Source organism: Ruditapes philippinarum, unplaced genomic scaffold (assembly GCF_026571515.1).
Source record: "Ruditapes philippinarum isolate M1 unplaced genomic scaffold, ASM2657151v2 ctg4904_1_1_1_1, whole genome shotgun sequence".
In the NCBI taxonomy this organism is placed as follows: Eukaryota; Metazoa; Mollusca; class Bivalvia; order Venerida; family Veneridae; genus Ruditapes; species Ruditapes philippinarum.
The window spans coordinates 19742-44107 of NW_026858366.1; the positions used below are offsets into that span (position 1 = coordinate 19742).

Below are 24366 nucleotides of genomic sequence, written 5' to 3' on the forward strand. Positions count from 1 at the left end.
GACCCTTACTTTTAAGTTAATGTCTCTTACTTTTAAGTTAATGTGGGATTGGGTAAGTTGTCCCTTACTTTAAAGTTAATGTTGGGATTGGGTTAGTTGTCCCTTACTTTTAAGTTTATATTGAATTGGGGGATTTGACCCTTACTTTTTAAGTTAATTTCAAATAGAGTGACATGACTCTTCATTTTATAATAAGTAAATGATGAATGAGAGGGTTCATGTTACATCAGGGGATGGTGATGTATATAAGAAAAGTTAAGTGGGAGTATAAAGTGAGTGGGGGTGCTTATTAAAAATAATAACACTTGTGTGACAAACACTTCATTTTTCTTCTAGTGCACTTATTGTATATTCTCTAATAAAAGCACCTCATCTAATAAAAACCTCTGTTATTCTTGACAAAAAAAAAAGGAACTATAGGTACCAATACAATAGGTTATTGTAAATCTAAGAAAATTAGCTGAATTTAAGCATAGCTTGTGCATGCAGTATATAATTCAGCGGACATTATTTTAATATAATCTTTCTTTTTATTTGGATGAGTTTTAAGATGTTTTTGTACTTTGATTAACATCCCCCTTTTTAGAACAACACAATGCCCTTTTATTAGAGAATATGTGGTACACTAATTGACACTGTGTCATTTTAAAATTAAATTCTCATTCAATTTGTTGTATACAGTAGTTAAACATATAATGTAACCTGTTTTTCTTCTAATATTGTTACATTTACAGCTTTTATAACAATAAATATGAGTGTAGAAAACAATATTTTCTGTTTTATATTTGAGTGAAGTCATACATGCCATACTTTTTTGGGGACTCCTCCGGGACAGATATTTTATTTTCGGGACAATCCTGGACGTCCAGGACATTATGGCATTGTGGTGAAATTATTGAATTATCTTGCAGATGTATGATCTTTTATAAAGCTAAGATATGAGAACAAAATTTTATTAAAGGGTCTTTATGAAACACCTTGATATACTAGGACTAATGTGTTTATTGATTTTCACTCAAAATGGGCTGTGTGTGACTGAAAAATAGGATTTTCAATGTACATTTATGTGTATTTATGAGTATATTTCTTATCCTTTGCATATTTTTTAGTTTTAAATTCCCCAGGCTGATCTATGTTGGAACTTAAAAATTTATCTTTTAGGCTTTTGGACCTCAGTGGAGTTCCTTTAAGATTTAACCTGTTAAAATTATATGTATAATTGATTTATGATCCCTGTTTTGAATTTTGGATACACTCTTTGAATTGAGTGATCCAACAGTAATAGCCTGGCTAGATACTTTGGACATTTAAAGCATACATATTCAAGAAATATGCTTGAAACTGTTTAAAAAAGAATAAAATTTATTTATTTTAAATTGGGGCATATTATGTTATACCCCCTGGGGTCCGTCCGTTAGCAATATGGTTTCCGAAGCATAACTTAAGTTCCATTTGGCCCTCAATATTCAAACTTCATAGGATGATTGTCCATATTGGATAGAAGACCCCTAGTGATTTTGGGGTCACAAGGTCAAGGTCACTATTACCTTAAAACTGAAAACAGTTTCCGGAAGATAACTTAAGTTCAATTTGGCCCACAGTGTTCAAACTTCATAGGATGATTGTCCATATTTGGTAGAACCCCCCTATTGATTTTGGGGTCACAAGGTCAAAGGTCAAGGTCACTATTACCTTAAAACTGAAAACAGTTTTCGGACCATAACTTACGTTCCACAGTGTTTAAACTTCATAGGATGATTGTCCATTTTGGGTAGAACACCCCTATTGATTTTGGGGTCACAAGGTCAAAGATCAAGGTCACTTTTACCTTAAAACTGAAAACAGTTTCTGGAGCATAACTTAAGTTCCATTTGGCCCTTAATATTCAAACTTCATAGGAGGATTGCTATTTGAAGGAGGTAATACTTTATTTTATTCCCATGTCTTACAAACGCTTCATCCTTACTTAAAAAAAAATCACTTTCTGGCATATAACGCTCCGCTAAGCAGTGCTCTTGTTTTAGCTTTCTGAGTTTTTATATTGACGTGAGCGATTTCAGGGCTATTTTTGCCCTCTTGTTCATTGAATTTTTGTATATTTACAGCATTGTATCACAGCTGCCCGCAGCCAATTCCCCTTGCCAGAGTAGAAGAGAGCTTCCTGTAGACATTATATATATTGATATTGTTGGCCTGAAACAGTTCAAGAAATACGTGAAAAATGGATATGGCAAATTCAGGTATTTTATGGAGGTGTACATGTATTACGTTTTACCAAGCTTAATCTTAAAGCAGCATGCACGCCTCCAGATGAACCAAAATATTTCAAGAAAATCAAACTTGAGAGGAAAAAAAGGACTGAGATTTTTAGAAATGTAAAATTAAAAGATTCAAGATAAAAGTTATAATTTCCATGTTATGTGCGATTTATGACCGATTTTGCAGTATTTTTCACCATATTTTTTTTCTACTGTGTTACTATAGCAGAAAGGGCTATCTTTGCATATTTTGACATCTTTTTGGTAAATTACATGCCTTAATTGTACATGTGCCATTTGCAATGGGAAAAATACTTTCTTTGTTCACTTCACAATATTTTACTTTTTAATACATTGTCAAAATTGGCATGAAAATTAGCATGAATATGGAGGCATGCTGCTTTAAAAAGACTTGTCAGTTTAAGACAATTTAAGACATTTTGCTTGAGGATATTAGCGAATCTTGCAAGTGTAGAATTTAATGACAAGTTGCTTGATATTTACGCTAGAGGAAATTTAAGCGATTTTCGTCAATTCATGAAAAAATCACCAATATTTCCACATCGCTAACTTAACCACTTCTATAGTAACACAGAAAAAGCGGGATATAGGAGGTGCAAAACGACCAACACCAGGGTAGGTTTAACTGCTTTTAATGATGGTCAACCGGTTTCGGTCTCACTATAGACCTTCTTCAGGACACATTTACATTGAAAATTAATAGCTAAAGTACACAAACTTCTATAGTAGTTTGATGATGTTTTATTGATGTATTTTCAGTTGCCTTCTAAGAATATTGGACTCATTCGGTACAGAGCCGGCATTTAACTTAAGATCATTTGCCAAACAACGTAAGAAATTGACGTCTTGGGGTGGGCAGGATTTAATGCCACAGCAGTTTTTTAACATGTTCCGTAAGTTTTGTATTTTCTTCTTTTTTTAGGTCCCAAAAATTAAAAAAAAAAAACATGTTTATCTGAAAGAATGATTGGTTTAAACTTCATGTAAATTTTTTTTAGTGGACTTGTCCATTTATCAAACTGGTAAAAAGCACTATTTTTAAGAAAATTATTTAAAATATAAAATGACTAAATAGCGGAAACAGTTCAGACTATGATCAGACTATGATCTTTCCGAGTCAGCAGATAGTGGGTCTGCAATGGTAGTATGTTTAGAAACTGTTGCCGCCAAAGGCTAAGGGTAAGGCAATCAAAGATAAGATGTGTCTTAGCCACACTATCAGGGGCGTTATGTCCATAGTCAATTGGTTAAGGTTGTCAACTTTGAACCACTTGCCCTTACAACTTTAGGTTTGTGTCCCACAAGGAACTATAGATTCTTTCATGTGAGGAACCTATCCAGCTAGCTTATGGACTGGTAATGTTTCTACTCAGGTTCCCTTCATTCCTGAAATGATGAAAAGAGGAACACTTAAGGTCTTTCTCCACCATTAAAGCTGGAAAGTCGCCATATGACCTTTTAAGTGTTGGTGCAACATAAAACCTAACCAAAAAAAAGCTGTTTTTATTTTACGAAAGTTGTGATGGAATTTTTAATTTTGCTTTTTTTTCATCGATAACTATTTATCATTATTTAAGAATGTAAAATTTGTTACAATTTGTCTTGATATTTGCTCTGCCTTGCCAAACAATGTTCATTTTGGTTTTAAATTTTATTTCTTTACAGCACACAGTCCAGATAATTCATTCATGGGTTTTGTAGTGGAAAGACATTTAAACGAGTCAGATGTCCGTGACATTGAGAGAAGTAACATGGCCGTAGTTTACGGTAAAAATGACTATATGTGGCAGGTAAGATATTGTGTTGCATTATGGTTGTTTGTTCTTGATATAATGTAACATATCTTCCCAGATGTGTTGATATGGTTCTGTCCATCTGTCTGTTTGTCTGCAAGTTTATATCTAAAGAATTCATTACAGGAATATAAACTTTCAGAAAAAGAATTCATCATTGTGGATTTATATTTGATAAATGAGAGTGTGTTTAAGCTCAATTTAGGTCATTTATATGTAATATTTTGAAGTTACCTTCTCTTTACAAACAAAATATGCTTATAGTATAATTTATATGTAATATTTTGAAGTTACCTTCTCTTTACAAACAAAATATGCTTATAGTATAATTATGGCAAAAAATCGGGACCCGAAAAAAGTGGCCGTAATATTGATTTGCACACAATTTAGGGTTGGTCGTAAAGCAAGACTTTACTGTAGCCCATCTTTGTGGCATTTTATGTTAATTTATGAAAATTTAAGGACATATACTTAACCAAAGAGTATTTGAACATGGAAAACAAGACATGGTACAGTTTACTAAGAGAATAAATCAGCTAAATCAATGAATTAATCAATTGAATCAATTAATAAATCGATTAATCAATTAATAATTCAATTAAAAACCATTATTGCAGGATAAAAAAGAATATTTGAACATGGTAAACAAGTCTGGTATAGTTATACATGGGACAGTTTACAAGGAGAATAAATCTGCCAAGTTAGAGCACATTCCAAATTATGTTATAAACCATGGGATCTTGAATGGCGAAGATCTTCATACGTTGTTGAGAAAATCTAAAGTAAGTGACAGTGAATATCTGTTATATATTATATAGTTTGCTTAATTAACTCTGTCATTGAATGGCGAAGATCTTCATACGTTGTTGAGAAAATCTAAAGTAAGTGACAGTGAATATCTGTTATATATTATATAGTTTGCTTAATTAACTCTGTCATTGAATGGCGAAGATCTTCACACGTTGTTGAGAAAATCTAAAGTAAGTGACAGTGAATATCTGTTATATATTATATAGTTTGCTTAATTAACTCTGTCATTGAATGGTAAAGGACCCAGAAACGGATACAAGAGTGTTTCAATAAGCTTAGAGCTTCCAACATCAATGAAACTATGATATATTAGTATAAACTAAAGTAATATATTAATTCAACAGAACTCAAATTAGAAATTTGCTTACATTTAATCCCACCTGTTATTCTGTAATGCTGATTTTGCCAAATTTTAGCCTTGCGAAAGTATCTGACTTTACAGTTAGTAAAAAAGAAAATCACACCTGTATCCTCTAACATTGATTATTTCAGATATTTTTGGGACTTGGATTTCCCTATGAAGGGCCGGCCCCTTTAGAAGCTATAGCGAATGGTGCAGTTTACATTAATCCAAAGTTTGCCAAACCTCACAATAGAAATACAGTGCCATTTTTTAAAGGAAAACCAACAGAGAGAGAGGTAATCAATGTTTATTGACATCTTAAATCTATTTATTTGATGTGGCACAATGGCTATGGTCCTGTAACGATTTACGACCCTGCTGGTTTGAATCTCGTAAAGGGCTCTGGATTATTTTATGTCTGAAAGTTATCTGTGCATGTTACAGATGAGTGGTTCTACTCTGGTGCCTACTTATACCGCACATATAATGCACCAGTGGTCCTCTTGAGGTATTTCTCAAACAGTAAGTCTGAAAAGTTACCATATGACCTTATAACAGTGTTACTAATTTTAATTCTATCTTAAATAAAGATATATCCATGTTTTAATAACTTCAGCTGCTTGTTATTTTACCAGTTATGGTGTCAAGTCTTCATAATGGCCAAAATGTTTTGGTTTTTTTTTATAGCCAACATTTAACATTTTGTCTCTTAGAGCTGTTGATTTAAAGCTTGTCAAGATAATTGAACTTCTTCATGCAAGGAAACTATCCAGCTTTCATACAGTGTATATAGTGAAAAGGTTGATGGTTTTACTCCATTGCCTGTTTGTGCTTTATAATCATAATGATGGCTTAAACAAATGCAGTTCCTCTTGATTAGAGTAATTACTGCAGAAAATCAGTGTGCAGGTGACACATGCTTCTTTAGACAAGTGCCCATAGGCATATAGAGGATCAGAATTTAGGTCAAAGGTTAAGGTCAAACTGTAAGGTCAAACTGTAAGTTAAAGATAATATTGACACTATTACTGTAATTTTGCCTAAAAAATATGGATGAGTTATTTGTCAACAGTTTACAGTTGTTGAAAAGGTCTGAGATCCTACATTACAATGTATGCCCCATATAGTGTGGATAACATCAACATCAACATCAACATTTTATTTTGTAAATAAAGGCCTCCGGCCCAAAATACACAATATAATCAAAACAGAAATACATATTTAGCTGTGTCTACAATATACATTGTTATATATGACATGCTTTCCTATTGATATTAATTATCAACAATTTTCATAATTTCATGAACAAAAAAAGCAATATTCTTTATGTTTTCTTCATTTTTAGTTTTAATCAAATTACAAAAAATTATGGAATGTATAATCATGACTGTACCATGGAGATATATAACGTTGTCTGTGTTGGGAAAATCTATTACAAATAAAAAATACATGAAATTCATCTTCGATGAACGAATTGTTATAATTTTGCAAACAGTGTTGGCAAATTCGCTCATATCTAGGTATACCCAAATGTCGTCCAGTTTCTATATATAATTTATGACTAGAACATCTAAATCTCGATAATGATCTTTTTACATAAAATGGCATATCAATAGATAAATACTTTTCAGGATTTAACATAGATTTGAAAAATTTATAGGTGTCACATCGGGGTGAATTTTGAATTTCTTCCATCCAATTTTGTGTCTTACAATCAATAATTCTTTGTTTAAATTGACAAATAAATAGATTGATATCCCCAATTTCTTGACTTAGCCATACAAAGCCAAACCCATAAGTATAAAATAAGTTTTTTACTGAAGTAGCCCAATTTTTCTTTCCAACATTATCTTGTCGAGTTAACATCAAATAACAATTTCTAGGATATCTGTGTTCTGGCATACAAAGAAGTTTACACCAATATTTGATAATTTTTACATGATGATCAATACATAAAGGCATCCTTCCACATTCTCCCAATGAAACATTATCATTAACAGAATAATTTACACCTAGAAAATCTTTACAATATTGTATTTGAACTTGTTCAAGAATTTCGGAGATTTCACTTCCATAAATTTCGGCACCATAGGTAAGTATAGGTTTTACCATAGAGTCAAATAATTTAAAATAATCAGAGTGTAAAAACTTTCCAAAATTTCTTTGATATGATTTAATAGCATAAATAGATTTCCTAGCTTGTGCAGCAAGTTTAGTTTTTGCTTTTGTCCAAGATAATTTAGGTGTAAATAAAAGACCCATATATTTGTACATTGGTGTGACATTTACTGAACTGCCGTTGTAAAACCATTTTTCATATGATCTGAGCGGTCCACCATTTCTAAATACAATAATTTCAGTTTTATTCTCATTTATAGACATACCGGTATTATTACAAAAATCTGAAATTGAATTTAATTGAGACTGAAGTTCGATCGCAGTATCGGCGCAATTTGCAACATCATCAGCGAAAAGAATGCATATAATATCGGGAATTTGATCCGTAATGAATATACCGCGATGTCCCTTATTACGCAGAAAGGGAGATAACTCATTTATATACAGGTTAAACATAATCGTACTTGTTACGTCCCCTTGTCTTGTACCTATGTTACATTTAAAATAGTCTGTAGTTTTGGTTGTACTAACTTGTACACATCCACGCAGTTTTGAGTACATTGATAAAAGAACACGAAATAAATTCCCCCTAACGCCACATCTGTTTATAGTATTGAATAAATTAAAATGTTTAAGTCCATCAAATGCTTTTTTAAAATCTACATAAAGAACATAAAATCGTCCGCCCGGTTTACTAATATATTTCTGTACCATACTTTGTAATATAAAAATATTATCAATTGTAGAGTAACCGGCTCGAAATCCGGCTTGGTATTCATCTATTTTATCAAATTTCTCAGCCCAATTATATAACCTATCATATATAATATTAGAAAATATTTTATACATAACATTGATTAAGGAAATTCCTCTATAATTAGAAGGGTCATCCTGAGGCCCCGACTTGTACACAGGTACTATAATACTATCCCTCCAAATGTCTGGGAAAACCCCAGTACTAAATATCTTATTAAACAATTTACAAAGGACAGGTGCGATTAATGACGAAGTATTTTTATAGAATTCTGCTCCGATGCCATCACTTCCCTGTGATTTTCCACATTTCAATTTGTTTATACTTTTGATGACTTCATCGGAGGAAATTTCAGAATTTAAATACAGATTTTCCTCATCAGTATTAACTCTAAAGTCCCAATTACTTTCATATATATTAGCTGGTTACTTTTAAATAGTAACTCATGAAAATAATCAAACCAAGCTCCCGTATCTATCAATGAAGATTGTTTTTCTAGATTTTAACAGTTTCCAAAAGGCTTTGGGATTTGATCGTAACGTAATTAGTTGATCGCGCTTAGACTTTTGGTAAAGATACTTTTTTATATAACAAGTTTTTTGAAAACGTTTTCGGAGCGCTACAAATTGTTGAAAGTCTAATGTGTTATTAGTCCAGCGAAAACGTCGTAGAGCTGCGTATTTAAGCTGCTTAGTTGTTTCACATTCTCGGTCCCACCAGGGTTGATTATTATTCACACTATTTCGCGCTAAATATCTAACGCGCATATTTGCTGATGATTTTTTATAAATATTAATGATATGATTAACTGCATTGTTAACACTTAGATCTATTTCATTAAGTAAATTATCTCGTATAGAATTATACTCCGCGGTAAATAATTGTAAGAAATCCGCCATATACCTATCATTCCATCTATATTTGTCGACATGTACTTCATTAAAGGTTTCATTTTTCTTATTATATCTAACAAATGGTTGCCCTCGCTCTAAAGTCAATCTTGCACAAATTGGTAAATGATCTGATTCGTGACGCTCTTCAACGTTAAAATAACTTATATGAGAAAAAAATATCAGACGAGACAATGTGATAGTCAACAACACTTGCTCCATTGTAAGTTAAACAAGTAAAATTACCTGCAACATCATTGTACAAACGACCATTTAAAATATGGATACTATGAATACAACATAATTCTACAAGAGACTTCCCAAATAAATTATATCTCTCAATATCTTTGTTATTTCTAGAAATTTCGAAATAGTCTGAATCATAATCAACTTCTGTATTAAATATAACATCTAAATTATCATGTGGAATATAATCTAACAAATCCTTCGTACGTGCATTGAAATCGCCACCTAAGTATAGATATACATTTGGATACATATTATTTAATATTTCAATATTACTTTGATGGTTTTAATTCCATTTTTCTTCCGACCTTTTGTCATAAATATTTGACCCTTCAGGAGAAACATAAACAATGTATAAAATAATATCTTGCATGGATCTATACAAAGCACTTTTAATATAAAAAAACTAAACAATCTTTAAAGTCAGTGCATATACGTGAAAATAAAATTGTTTTTTATCAGGTGCGATTTAATATACACGGAAACACCACCACTGTTACGTAAAGAGCCAGAAGATTTTAAACGTATGTTATCAAAACACGTATAACCATTCAAAATATTTGCAAATTCATTTTCAACATCATTCCAAGTTTCTATCAAACCAATAATGTCAAACCTTTGTAAATAATTTAAGAAATTGTAGTCATGTACATGTTTCTTTAAACCGCAAATGTTCCACGTGACAATGTTTATATTTACACTTGGGCCTTGACCTGTTTCCTAGTCTCCGCCTAAAACCTCACTTTCGATTCCTCCTTCGTTTCCTGATTGGTCGCCATCGCTAACAAATGTATCATGTGACACTGTTTCCCGCCTAAAATTTCGATCACGTGGTCCTGTAACACGTTCGCCTCTCACTCGTGTAGATCCGATTCTGGTAATCTGATTGGTTAGATCGTCATATTTGTAAACACTATCGTCAACAATAAGTTTATCATAGCGTAGTGACGCGTATTGTCCACTATTTCTAGCCTGTACTAGTTTTTGACCTAATTCACGCCTTTGTAACTGAACACGTTCTGTGAAATCTTCCCTTACTGAAAAAGGAGACCCTCTATTCAAAACTTGTCTCGCTTTTTGGATAATATTTTCGCGATCCTTAAAGTTGGCGAATTTAGCTACAATCGGGCATGTTTCTGTTAACCTACTGCCAACACGATGGGCTCTTTCGATATGCACAGTTTCCATTTCTGGTAGACCCAAGTCATTTTTGATAAATTCCCGAACCTTTACCTCGGTGTCCTCCCATTTTTCACCTAGTTTGCCATGTATTCCATGGAATCTAAGATTATTTCGACGGGATTGTCCTTCTAAATTGTCAACTTTTATAAATAGTTTCTGCATTTGTTTTTTCAAATCTTGATTTTCTTGTCTAAGTGCCTGATTTTCTGATTTTAAAGCATTTACAGCAGAAGTTATATCGTCAATTTTTGAATTAATGGCCGCTAAATCAGTCCGCATTTCATTTTTCATATCTCGAAGAAAAGATAATACCTCACTATCCTGCCCTGCGGTTGCTCTTGTTGTTCGCTTTGCATTTTCCTGGGATGTTGTCGGAATTGTTACCGATCCTGAGGGAGAGCTCGTCACTTCAGCGAAAGAAAGTGTACGCTGTTTCTGTGACCTTGGCGGCCCGGGGTTAGTTTCCACATCTCCACCCAGTAAAGTTAACACAGCGAGAAAAGCTACTAGTCGTAAACAAACACTTACACTACGTTTGCTAATACACACTGTACATAATCTAGTTCGGCACTTGCGTGGCATCATAAATAATCCAATCCTTATTCTATAAGCAACAACGTCTATTCCCATACTTAGTATTTATTGACAATTATTATTCAGCGAGAAAAAACACGTGCAGCCATTACAAGGGACACAACTCTTATATATAGTACACAAAAGGGGGCATTTGTGGTCACTGTTCACCAATACAGTATATAAAGTGACTACATGACAATAACAGCATTGGTTTGACTAAAGAACTAAGCAAAAGTGGGAAAAAATGTTTAAAAAATTTAAGAAAAATATGATTTAATTGCAGTTAACCAGTCAACATCCGTACGCGGAGCAGTTTATAGGTGAACCTTATGTGTACACTATAAACATAAATGATCCAGAGGAGGTTAGAACAACTATACAGAAAATTCTAGATACTGATCATGTAAGTATGATAATATAAATGATCCAGAGGAGGTTAGAACAACTATACAGAAAATTCTAGATACTGATCATGTAAGTATGATAATATAAATGATCCAGAGGAGGTTAGAACAACAATACAGAAAATTCTAGATACTGATCATGTAAGTATGATAATATAAATGATCCGGAGGAGGTTAGAACAACTATACAGAAAATTCTAGATACTGATCATGTAAGTATGATAATATAAATGATTTGGAGGAGGTTAGAACTACTATACAGAAAATTCTAGATACTGATCATGTAAGTATGATAATATAAATGATCCGGAGGAGGTTAGAACAACTATACAGAAAATTCTAGATACTGATCACGTAAGTATGATAATATAAATGATCCGGAGGAGGTTAGAACAACTATACAGAAAATTCTAGATACTGATCACGTAAGTATGATAATATAAATGATCCGGAGGAGGTTAGAACAACTATACAGAAAATTCTAGATACTGATCACGTAAGTATGATAATATAAATGATCCGGAGGAGGTTAGAACAACTATACAGAAAATTCTAGATACTGATCACGTTAGTATGATTATATAAATGATCCGGAGGAGGTTAGAACAACTATACAGAAAATTCTAGATACTGATCACGTAAGTATGATTATATAAATGATCCGGAGGAGGTTAGAACAACAATACAGAAAATTCTAGATACTGATCACGTAAGTATGATTATATAAATGATCCGGAGGAGGTTAGAACAACTATACAGAAAATTCTAGATACTGATCAGGTAAGTATGATAATATAAATGATTTGGAGGAGGTTAGAACAACAATACAAAAAATTCTAGATACTGATCATGTAAGTATGATAATATAAATGATCCAGAGGAGGTTAGAACAACAATACAGAAAATTCTAGATACTGATCATGTAAGTATGATAATATAAATGATCCGGAGGAGGTTAGAACAACTATACAGAAAATTCTAGATACTGATCACGTAAGTATGATAATATAAATGATCCGGAGGAGGTTAGAACAACTATACAGAAAATTCTAGATACTGATCATGTAAGTATGATAATATAAATGATCCGGAGGAGGTTAGAACAACTATACAGAAAATTCTAGATACTGATCATGTAAGTATGATAATATAAATGATTTGGAGGAGGTTAGAACTACTATACAGAAAATTCTAGATACTGATCATGTAAGTATGATAATATAAATGATCCGGAGGAGGTTAGAACAACTATACAGAAAATTCTAGATACTGATCACGTAAGTATGATAATATAAATGATCCGGAGGAGGTTAGAACAACTATACAGAAAATTCTAGATACTGATCACGTAAGTATGATAATATAAATGATCCGGAGGAGGTTAGAACAACAATACAGAAAATTCTAGATACTGATCATGTAAGTATGATAATATAAATGATCCGGAGGAGGTTAGAACAACAATACAGAAAATTCTAGATACTGATCATGTAAGTGATGATTATATAAATGATCCGGAGGAGGTTAGAACAACAATACAGAAAATTCTAGATACTGATCACGTAAGTATGATTATATAAATGATCCGGAGGAGGTTAGAACAACTATACAGAAAATTCTAGATACTGATCAGGTAAGTATGATAATATAAATGATTTGGAGGAGGTTAGAACAACAATACAAAAAATTCTAGATACTGATCACGTAAGTATGATAATATAAATAGATCCGGAGGAGGTTAGAACAACTATACAGAAAATTCTAGATACTGATCACGTAATAATGATTATATAAATGATCCGGAGGAGGTTAGAACAACAATACAGAAAATTCTAGATACTGATCACGTAAGTATGATAATATAAATGATCCGGAGGAGGTTAGAACAACTATACAGAAAATTCTAGATACTGATCACGTAAGTATGATAATATAAATGATCCGGAGGAGGTTAGAACAACAATACAGAAAATTCTAGATACTGATCACGTAAGTATGATAATATAAATGATCCGGAGGAGGTTAGAACAACTATACAGAAAATTCTAGATACTGATCACGTAAGTATGATAATATAAATGATCCGGAGGAGGTTAGAACAACTATACAGAAAATTCTAGATACTGATCATGTAAGTATGATAATATAAATGATCCGGAGGAGGTTAGAACAACTATACAGAAAATTCTAGATACTGATCATGTAAGTATGATAATATAAATGATCCAGAGGAGGTTAGAACAACTATACAGAAAATTCTAGATACTGATCATGTAAGTATGGTAATATAAATGATCCGGAGGAGGTTAGAACAATTCTAGATACTGATCACGTAAGTATGATAATATTAATGATCCGGAGGAGGTTAGAACAACTATACAGAAAATTCTAGATACTGATCATGTAAGTATGATAATATTTTATCATATAAACCAAGGTACAGTAGTGTGATATAGCCATTTTATAAAAACGATATTACACTTGTGAAATAACACTTTCACTTGATGTCATTTGCATTATTTATAAACATAGCATTCAAGCGCGCTAATGTTAGAGTCACACTATAGGCACGTCAATGAAAATTACTCATTTTAACAGTTTACCATTCTTATTTCATATATGTGATAAATAGAATATGATATTTGTGTAGATTCAATACTAATACTTTATTGAACTCATTGAATAAAAGAATATTATGCAAGCCTCTGGTAAGCATAATATGATTTTATTCAACTCGTTTAATAAAAGTATTAAATCTACACTCATTTAATATCCTCTATGTAAAACCGCTTGATTTTTTTGGTCAAGAAATTTTGATTTTTTGTCACCAAGGACATTTTTTGTTGGTTTTTAGATTTGTGGATTGCATATTTTTTGCAAAAAGTAAAATGTAAATAATTTAATGTAATTTATATAATCTTGACAAATTTTGTGAATTCTCTTGATACATAAATAATATAAAGTAAATGCTTGCAAGTTGACAGATTGTGTGAATTCGCTAGATGTATAAATAATGATTACAATCATTTTATACTGAACCAGATAATCTGTTCGAAATCTTTATATCTAAAGCTACCGGTAACTAAACTTAGTATACTCTGCTTTACTTTGTCCACCCACTTAGTTCAGTAAGCGAGAGCATCTGATTTGTAACGTAGGGATGGCTGGTACAATCCTAGGACTTTGTGTAATTTCTCTGTGACCATGGAGCTCTTTTTACTTTCAGTTTAAAGGTTACTTACCATACGAGTATACATATGGATCTCTTTTTACTTTCAGTTTAAAGGTTACTTACCATACGAGTATACATATGGATCTCTTTTTACTTTCAGTTTAAAGGTTACTTACCATACGAGTATACATATGGATCTCTTTTTACTTTCAGTTTAAAGGTTACTTACCATACGAGTATACAGAGGAGGGTTTTATACAGAGAATGAACGCCTACATTGAACACCAGAATTTTTGCCAGTTTCAAAAACAGCTTACAAAATGGCCGCCAGAAAGTGCAGTTCAGATTTTATTTGGCGAGGCGGGAAAATCTTGTAAGGATGTTTGTTGGGAGAAAAGTAAGTGATGTTTTTAAAAATTAACATTTAGGTTGCTGGTAGCAACAGATTTTACCCGTGTGAGTCAGTGTAGCTAACTGTACTAATTACAACAACGCAAAAGAAACACAAGATGGTTCAGCTTTACGGTCATTGAGTAACAAAAATAAAAAGCTTCTGAAAAAAATTAACAATGATTGCATTACTGAGGCTTAACTGGCCTTTAAGCACATTTGTGTGTCTTAAAACCTACATGAAGATGTTGTAATGTTAAAGGCACATAGAGGCACATTATGTCTCTGAAATCCATATTGTTAAAGCGGCCTTCAGTTTTTAGTTTTTTGTTGGAAATACAATTCTGTGTTGTTTCAAACTAGATATTTCAGTAATTTTATCTTGGAAAAAGTGCATCATATCACTGTATATCCTTCTTTAATACAGCTTCTGGGAGCTATTTATAGATGCCAATGATTTTTGTTTCTAAAAAAAAAAGAAGATTGGAAAACGAATCATCTGCTTTACTAATTTACATATAGAGAGCAGACTGATAGATTAGAAGTATTGAGGGGTTTCCTTATTATTTATGTATTCTATCAATGGCAATTTTCATTTTCCTCCATAATTCTTTTGATTTGACAATAATATACCATGCCATGACAATTTTAACCAACATTGTACATTTGCGACCAGCATGGATTCAGACCAGCCTGGGCATCCACTCAATCTGATCGGAATCCATGCTGTTCGCTTATATAGAGAAACTGATAGCGAACAGCATGTATTCTGATCAGACTGAGCAGATGCAAATGCTGGTCTGGATCCATGCTGGGCGCAAACGCACTATGTTGCTTTTGTCATGGTGCGGCTCAAATATTTTAACCTTTTGAAAAACTGAAGCTTTAAAGTATGATTCATTATTTATAACTTTTTATCTTTATTTTACAGATTTAATTTGTGAACCAAGTCATTTCTTAGAAACAAATTCTCATGGTGCTCTTATATCACATGGCGCGTCGTGTGCTGCAAATAAAACTCTTATTGACATTTTCTATCCTGCTTTGGACACTAAGACAAATGACTGCATACTTCAGCAAGAGGAACTACTTTTTAGCTGTGTAGGAAAACAAGTAAATCTCCGAAGACTGTGCCCGTGCCGGAACTACATTAAAGGGCAGACGGCACTTTGTCTCACCTGTGAATCGTAACATAGTTAAAAAAATTGTTGTGAATGTTGTGAAATGTGTTATATGTTAATTTAAAATCAAAATTGTTATTTCAATAGATATATGTTATATACATGTATATTTGTAATGTAAGAGTTTTGTAATTTAATGTGTTTGAAAAATATGTATGTTTTACTTTGCATCCTCCGGAATTAATTTGATGACTTTGAAAATGTGTTTTCTTAAAAAAAGCAGAGCAATGTCAGGGCATATTGAAACATTGGGTTACTTTCTTTCTATGATGTTCTAAATGTGCCAATTCTGATAAATACTTGCCCATGTCCCCAGTATAAAGCCAGGCCAGCCTGAATATATGTACTGTTAACTTGCCCATGTCCCCAGTATAAAGCCAGGCCAGCCTGAATATATGTTCTGTTAACTTGCCCATGTCCCCAGTATAAAGCCAGGCCAGCCTGAATATATGTACTGTTAACTTGCCTATGCCCCCAGTATAAAGTCAGGCCAGCCTGAATATATGTACTGTTAACTTGCCCATGTCCCCAGTATAAAGCCAGGCCAGCCTGAATATATGTACTGTTAACTTGCCCATTCCCCCAGTATAAAGCCTGGTCAGCATTTGTAGTTTTACTCAGTTGGATGCTTTGGTTAATATTTTCTTACCTAAAAATACCAATGAAATGTTCCAAATTTAAAGCAGGTCACATTCATTATCAAAATTTTATGGGTATTTGTTTATCTTGTTTTACAATTGTGCAGCAGAATTTCCTTTTATTATGTTTTCATGCCAGATAAATGTTACAGCATTATTTATTGTAATATCTAATTATACCCCCACCACAAAATGTGGGGGGGGCTATAATGGATTCGCTTTGTCGCGTCGGTCGGTCGGTCAGTCGGTCGGTCGGTCCGTCCGTCTCCATTTTCGTGTCCGCTCTATAACTCCTATACCACTTGAAGGATTTTCTTCAAACTTGGCTCAAATGTTCACCTCAGCAAGGGGATGTGCAGAACCCATGTTGCCCATGTGTCAGCTCAAGGTCAAGGTCACAATTGAAGGTCAAATATCAAACACAATCATATATTAGACAGTATGTCGTGTCCGCTCTGTAGGTCCTACAATAATTGAAAGATTTTCTTCAAACTTGGCTAAAATGTTCACCTCAACAAGGGGATGTGCAGAACTCATGTTGCCCATGTGTCATTTTAAGGTCAAGGTCACAATTGAAGGTCAAATATCAAACAATCAAATTTAACACAATATGTCGTGTCCGCTCTGTAAGTCCTACACTTATTGAAAGATTTTCTTCAAACTTGGCTCAAATGTTCATTTCAACGATGGGATGTGCAGAACCCATGTTGCCCATGTGTCAGCTCAAGGTCAAGGTCACAATTGAAGGTCAAATATCAAACAATCAAATATTACACAGTATGTTGTGTCCGCTCTGTAAGTCCTACACTTATTGAAAGATTTTCTTCAAACTTGGCTCAAATGTTCACCTCAACAAGGTTATGTGCAGAACCCATGTCACTCTTTTGCCGGCTTAAGGTCAAGGTCACACTTGAAGGTCAAAAATTGACTTAGAAAATGTTCTTTAATTTTAAACATATATCTGAATATTTCTGAATCTAGGAAAGGTATTTGCTTGAAACTTAAAATATAAACGAAGTGTCACAATTAAGATATGCTGGTCAAGTTTCATAACTCTGTATTGCATTTTAACAAAGTTATGCCCCTTTTTAATCTTCAAATATACATACAATCACATATTAGACAATATGTTGTGTCCGCTCTATAAATCCTATAGTAATGGAAGAATTTTCTTCAACCTTTTCTCAAATGTTCACTTAAACAAGTTATGTGCAGAATCCATGTCACCTTTGTGCAGGCTAAAGGTCAAGGTCAGACTTGAAGGTCAAAAATTGACTTAGAAAATGTTCTTAGATTAAAACATGTTCTTGAATATTTTCGGAAACTAGCATAGGTATTTGCTTGAAACTTAAAAGATATATGAGGGTCACAATTACGATATGCAGGTCAAGTTTCATAACTCTGTATTGGATTTTGACAAAGTTATGCCCCTTTTTAAGTCTTTAAATTTACATACAATCAATACTAGACAATATGTTGTGTCCGCTCTATAAATTCTATACTAATGGAAGGATTTTCTTCAAACTTTACTCAAATGTTCACTCCAATTGGGCGATGTGCAGAACCCATCTTACCCTAGTGCCAGCTGAAGGTCAAGGCCACACTTGAAGGTCAAAAATTGACTTATAAAAAGTTTAGTATATTGGGAAAATGAAAGGTTATTTGTAACTGTTTCAAACATGATTTGATAATAGATATTTTTACTATTACCTGTACAATTATGTCTTTTTTTCACCAGAGATAATTTCTTTTTATGTATTTGTGTCACTTAAGTTATTCCCTTAACCACCTTTCCAAGTTGTCTTCTGTCAAGGACATTGGTGGGGGTATGAATCGCATTCAGCGATAGTTCTAGTTATGTTTTAACATGATTCTGTATTTAATATATATTTATAATGTCAAAGATTTATAACACGCTGGGCTTTTTTTTTTGATTGCCAGAAGCTTGTTGATGTTATACCTGCTTTTGTCTTTTCAATAGGAATAGTATCAAATTTGTAATCCAGGGGTCACTGAGAGCATCGAATTTGTAATCCATTTAGGGCCGCGGGTTCAATCAACAAGCAAGATGTAGCTTTCCTTGACAATCGATCACTGACATTTAGTCTTATAGTCATTTGTCTCTCATCAATCATATGGGATTAGTATTTGGTCACTTGCGTAGAAATTGGTTATTACTGGTTAGTTGTCCACAAAAGCCAATAAGGTCGATTGACCGCTAAAGTATGACCGAAAACACGAGTTAAAATTGTTGTAAAAATCCAGAAAAACAAACATGAAGTCATTTAAGGCAGTGGCTTGGAATACTTCTGGTGCAAATCTTTGAAGTGCCCTTGATCACATGTTTTGCTATGTTTGGTTGCAGAAAATTGGGTCTTCAGTTACTATCAGGTATTTCAATCTAAATATTTCCCTGAACTTTTTGGACAACCTTTTTGCAGCAGGATAGTGAGTTTGTGTGAGAATAGGTGATTTGTGTTTAAGTAGTCATTTTTCTCAAACTTTTAATTATAAAAGCCAAAATCTTGTCCAGAAATCCATTTCCATCCTCTTCAGTACAAAAATATCATTATATCACTATTTTTTTTAAACTTTTCTGTACTTAAAGAATGTAGTTTGGATAAAAGTTGTATGTTTTTCCCTATTTGGGAAAAAGTAATTGTTTTTCCCACTCACCTGTCTGTCCCAATTAGTTTCTTGTTTGATGTATACCAAAATTAAGATATGATGTATACCAAATCATGGCTGTATATGATATACCAAATAAGATCCTTGTTAGATATGAGTTAAATTAGTTGCCATTTGGTATACCAAATTAGGCCCTTGTTAGATATGAGTTAAATTAGTTGCCATCTGGTATACCAAATAAGATCCTTGTTAGATATGAGTTAAATTAGTTGCCATTTGGTATACCAAATTAGGCCCTTGTATCATATACAAACTAAGATCTTTAAATGATATACCAAATTAGGTTTTTAGGTTTCTGAATGATATACCAAATTAGGTTTTTGAATGATATACCAACTAAGATCTTTAAATGATATACTAAATTAGGTTTTTGCATGATTTGAATGATATACCAAAATTTTTGTGTTAGATCTTTGTATAGTATGCCAAATCAGGACTCTGTCTGGTAAATTTGATTATGAATATAATTAGGACTTTGTATGGCATACCAAATTAGGTCTTTGTATGGTACACTGAATTAGGACTTTGTATGGTATACTAAATACAACTTTAATCAGGACTTTATATCGTATACTAAATTAGGACTTTGTATGGCATACCAAATTAGGACTTTGTATGGTATACTAAATACAACTTTAATTAGGACTTTAAATGGCATAACAAATTAGGTCTTAATAAGATATATTGAATACGGCAATTGTAAATATGAATAACTAACTTTTGTTTAAATTTGTTAATTAGTGTATTTTATGATATATCAAAATTTTGTTATTGTATGGTATACAAAGGATATAACTTAACTAAAAGTTATTATTTGTTTTGTTAAGCTCAATTCATTTTATTTTTTTTGAAATAAACCTATTTCTTGGGGAAAAAAGCTATCACGTAAAAAAGGAAATAGCTATTGTAGAATTTATATTATAGAATTTATATTTATATTGCAGTTTTATAAAAGATTTTATAATTATTATTATTATTATAATTATTTTACACTGTTTTTAAGAAGGATTTTTTATAGAAATAAATGTACATGTATAGTTTAAGTTATGATGTCAATGAACTTGTGAGTTAACTAATTTATATATTCAAATTAATTATCTAATGCCATATTCTTTTTAAGTTTCTTTTTTTTTTATAAAAGGTGATAATGTCGAGATTTAAACCATGAAAATCTGAGATGTAATTGTTTCATGAATGACATAATTATTGTTACCACTTTTATTTATATGTTGCCACATTTTACACTTTTTGGAAACTTTGATAGGAATCAAAAAAAAATGAAAGCTTTTGAAAAATAAAAACAGTTAATGGGGGGAATAATGGGCCTTTAAAGAAAAAAAAAACAGCATAACTTGTCAAATGTCATGCCATGTTAAAAACTTACCTTATTTTCACATATCATACTTCTACAAGATTTAGTTTTGTTTCATGCCATGTGAAAATTGATTAAGGCTCATGTATCAGTTTTAAAGATAACATTTCACATTTCATGCCATGTGAAAATTGATTGAGGCTCTTGTATAACATTTCACATTTCATGCCATGTGAAAATTTAGATTAAAATTTATGAAAGGTAACATTTTACTTTTTGTGCCATATGAGCATTGTTTAAAGAACCTGTAACTCATTTTTTATGGTTTTATATCATACGTATAATGCTCCAATAAAGATTATCAATATTGTAAGTTCCTAAGTTCTTATATAGCAAGATATTACTGAATTTACGTTTCATTTTAATATAGGGAGGTAATTAGAAATTTATTTTTAGTCTAAGTTTTCAATAGAAAATGAATGCATATATTTTAATGATTACATATAATGTGGACAAATATTTGCAGTACACATTTTACATATCCTTCGATGTTTGAAAATTGTTTTAGAAGCATAATTATATACATATATAAAATTTCACATAAGTGTGGTAACAACCTTAATTACAACATACAGGAATCTTTAAGGTTCATATATCAAATTTAAAAGATAAAGTTTCATATTTCTTGCCATGTGAAAATTGATTTAGGTTCATGTATCAGGTTTAAAGATACCGTATTGGATATCATGCCATATGAACATTGTATCAAGTTTAAAGATAACATTTCCCATTCTTGCTATCGGAAAATTGATTAAATTTCAGATATGATATCAGGTTTATGAAGAGTGGTTTAAATTTCATGCCATGTGAACTTTAATCTAGGTTCAAATATCAAATTCAAAGATAAAACTTGACATTTCATGTCATGTGTTAAAAAATGAAATATCACACCAGGTTTAAAGATAATTTTGGTAGGTTTCAAGTACCACATAATGTGTTTAATAGAAAATACCATGTGTTCATTGAAAAAAGACTGTTATACTCTTAACCGTTCTTATTTTAGATATGTGATAAACAGAATTTCATATTTGTGTAGATTTAATACTAAATTTATTGAACTTGTTAAATAAAACAATATTATGCTCCCTAGAGGCTCTCATATGATTTTATCCAACTCGTTCAATAAATTCAGTATTAAACCTACACTCATTCAATATCCTCTATTTTCATTATTATCAACAGTTAATTTGAAGCAAAATTTCTGCATTTATTATTTCATTCAACATTATTTCACCCATTTACTCTCTTACACTCAGGTGGGGAAAAAAAGTCATAAAAATTTCAGGTAATGAAAGGACTGTCTGCAATATATGTAGATTTATGTTAATTTATTAACATGTTGAGTGCTAGAGTTTTTATTTAGTTACCTTGACTAACAGTATAGAGCCTTTGCCAACAGTATAAAGTGTTTACCACAAGTAATATTATAGTGTTTAATACTGGTATTGAGTGTTTTACACTGGTATTGAGTGTTTTACACTGATATAAAGTCTTTTACACTATTGTAAAGTGTTTTACAATGGTATAGTTTACACCATTTGTTTAAACGCTGGTAAAGAGTTTTAAACACTAGTATAGAGCGTTTAAACACTGCTATATAGTTTTTAACACTATTGTAAAGTGCATGCATCAGTGCTTTATACTATGAATGAAAACAAACAGGGGTTGCCTCTAGAATGGGGCAGTTGGCTGTATCAATTCATAACCCTGTAAATTACAACTAATTCTGACAGTAAATAAACCTTAAGAAAAATATAATTTGTCAGTTTCTTTTGTCAGTATGTTCTGTTAATGTTACACAAATTTGCCGGGATTTGCAAATTTCTGTGTGACAATTGTTCTTTAAGTTTAATTGTCATGTCTCAGCCCTGACTAAGAAATCACGTTGGATTGGTAAAGAAGTTGTAATTAACTGGTTATGTGCCCAGCTAGCCTGGGCTAGTGAGTGGCCTGTCCTCCATGCTATGACCAAAAATGTGTTAAAATTGGTAAAAATCAAAACATACCAACCAAACAATAAAAGATACAGGTTCAGATTACTAGCTAGTCATGTCTGGTATTATTTGTGAACTACTGTCATTATTTTTCTACTGAATCTTTTAAAGGGACTCCACTGAGGTGAATCTTTTAAAGGGACTCCATAGAGGTGAATCTTTTAAAGGGAGTCCACCAAGGTGAATCTTTTAAAGGGACTCCACAGAGGTGAATCTTTTAAAGGGACTCCACAGAGGTGAATCTTTTAAAGGGACTCCACAGAGGTGAATCTTTTAAAGGGACTCCACTGAGGTGAATCTTTTAAAGGGACTCCATCAAGGTGAATCTTCTAAAGGGACTCCACTGAAGTTTTTATAACGTGAAGGCAATGGAAATATTTTTTTAAGCTTTGTATATCAATTTTATGTAGATCTGGACTCATAACTTTTGTGCAAACTTTCGGGTCATTCCCTTATTCCAAAATTTTAATGTAAATAAAATAATCATTTTAACTGTGCAAAATGACCCTAAAACATTAAGACACTTTTCCACTCAAATCAGACTTGGAGTTGCACAAACCGGTACACTTTTAATTTTATTCCGAGTATAATTTAGCACCTTTTTTAATGGTTTGAAGTATTTCCTTATATGAATTACAATTGTAAGAGTTATGAATCAAAAGACATGTGTTTTTTTCTTGATATTTTTTACTTTTATCATTTTAGTCATATCATTTTGTATGTATTATTGCCACTTTGCTCACTGTTATATTTTTGTTTGTAAATGTTAACCGTATATCATCTAATGAATGCCCAAGGGTCTTACATCTTCCTAAAGGGATTTAATTAAAGATATACTATGCTCATCATTGAGTAAAATATTTTAATCACAGATATTTATTGAAATCTTTGAAATTCTTACTGAGTATGTCTGATTTGAATAAAAGAATGAATAAAGTTTGTATGGGAAGCTGCGTTCCCTTTTACATGCCAAGTAAAGTTGGTATTTTCTTAAAAATCTGCCAGTTTTTTTTAATTACACTATATATTATATTGTGACCATCTATAGTGTAGAATTTTAAACATGATATATCAACTTTGTGTGGAGTCAAAACATATTTATTAAATATTTTTAAAGAGACTGTATCAATTATCAGTATTTTCTATTATCAAATTTGGCCATTGTATACATGTATCTTTAACAACAAAACAAAAAGAAATAATTACATTTTGTATCATAATAAATTATTAATAAAAAGAATGTTTAAGGACATTGCATTGTTTTTTTACTGGATTTCTATTGGAAGAACCAATTTACTGAGTTTTTCTTTTTCTATGTCAAGAAAAGGGGGTGTTTATTAAAAAATATGGTATATTTATAAGCCCCTATTGTATTGTATAACCCTAGTTACTAGTGTATATTTATTGTAATTGGAAAAATATTATTAATTAAATTCAAGATACATGTTATTAGTTTTGGCAAGTTGCCAATGATATTTTTTCCTTCAGCAGACAAATATTTGTTTGTTTTTTTTGTTGTTTTTTTTTTTTCGAATT

General features: G+C 31.9%; 1 protein-coding gene and 1 long non-coding RNA gene across 2 annotated transcripts in view; both read left to right on the forward strand.

The window, feature by feature from the left end:
• Positions 1-16290, forward strand: part of LOC132752966 (alpha-1,6-mannosylglycoprotein 6-beta-N-acetylglucosaminyltransferase A-like) — a gene marked incomplete at its 5' end in the record, with an annotated part of 34234 nt that extends 17944 nt beyond the window's left edge. Inside the window, 8 exon segments of the mRNA XM_060743381.1 lie at positions 2106-2240; positions 3039-3172; positions 3945-4069; positions 4690-4854; positions 5375-5521; positions 11275-11394; positions 14781-14964; positions 15889-16290. Of these exon segments, the coding sequence (XP_060599364.1) occupies positions 2106-2240; positions 3039-3172; positions 3945-4069; positions 4690-4854; positions 5375-5521; positions 11275-11394; positions 14781-14964; positions 15889-16148 (1270 nt within the window).
• A 653-nt stretch (positions 16291-16943) lies between these two features.
• LOC132752967 (uncharacterized) lies at positions 16944-23995 on the forward strand. The gene is made up of 2 exons (XR_009628884.1): positions 16944-19747; positions 19781-23995. It is a non-coding gene; the product is annotated as an uncharacterized LOC132752967 (long non-coding RNA).
• Positions 23996-24366: the final 371 nt, after the last annotated feature.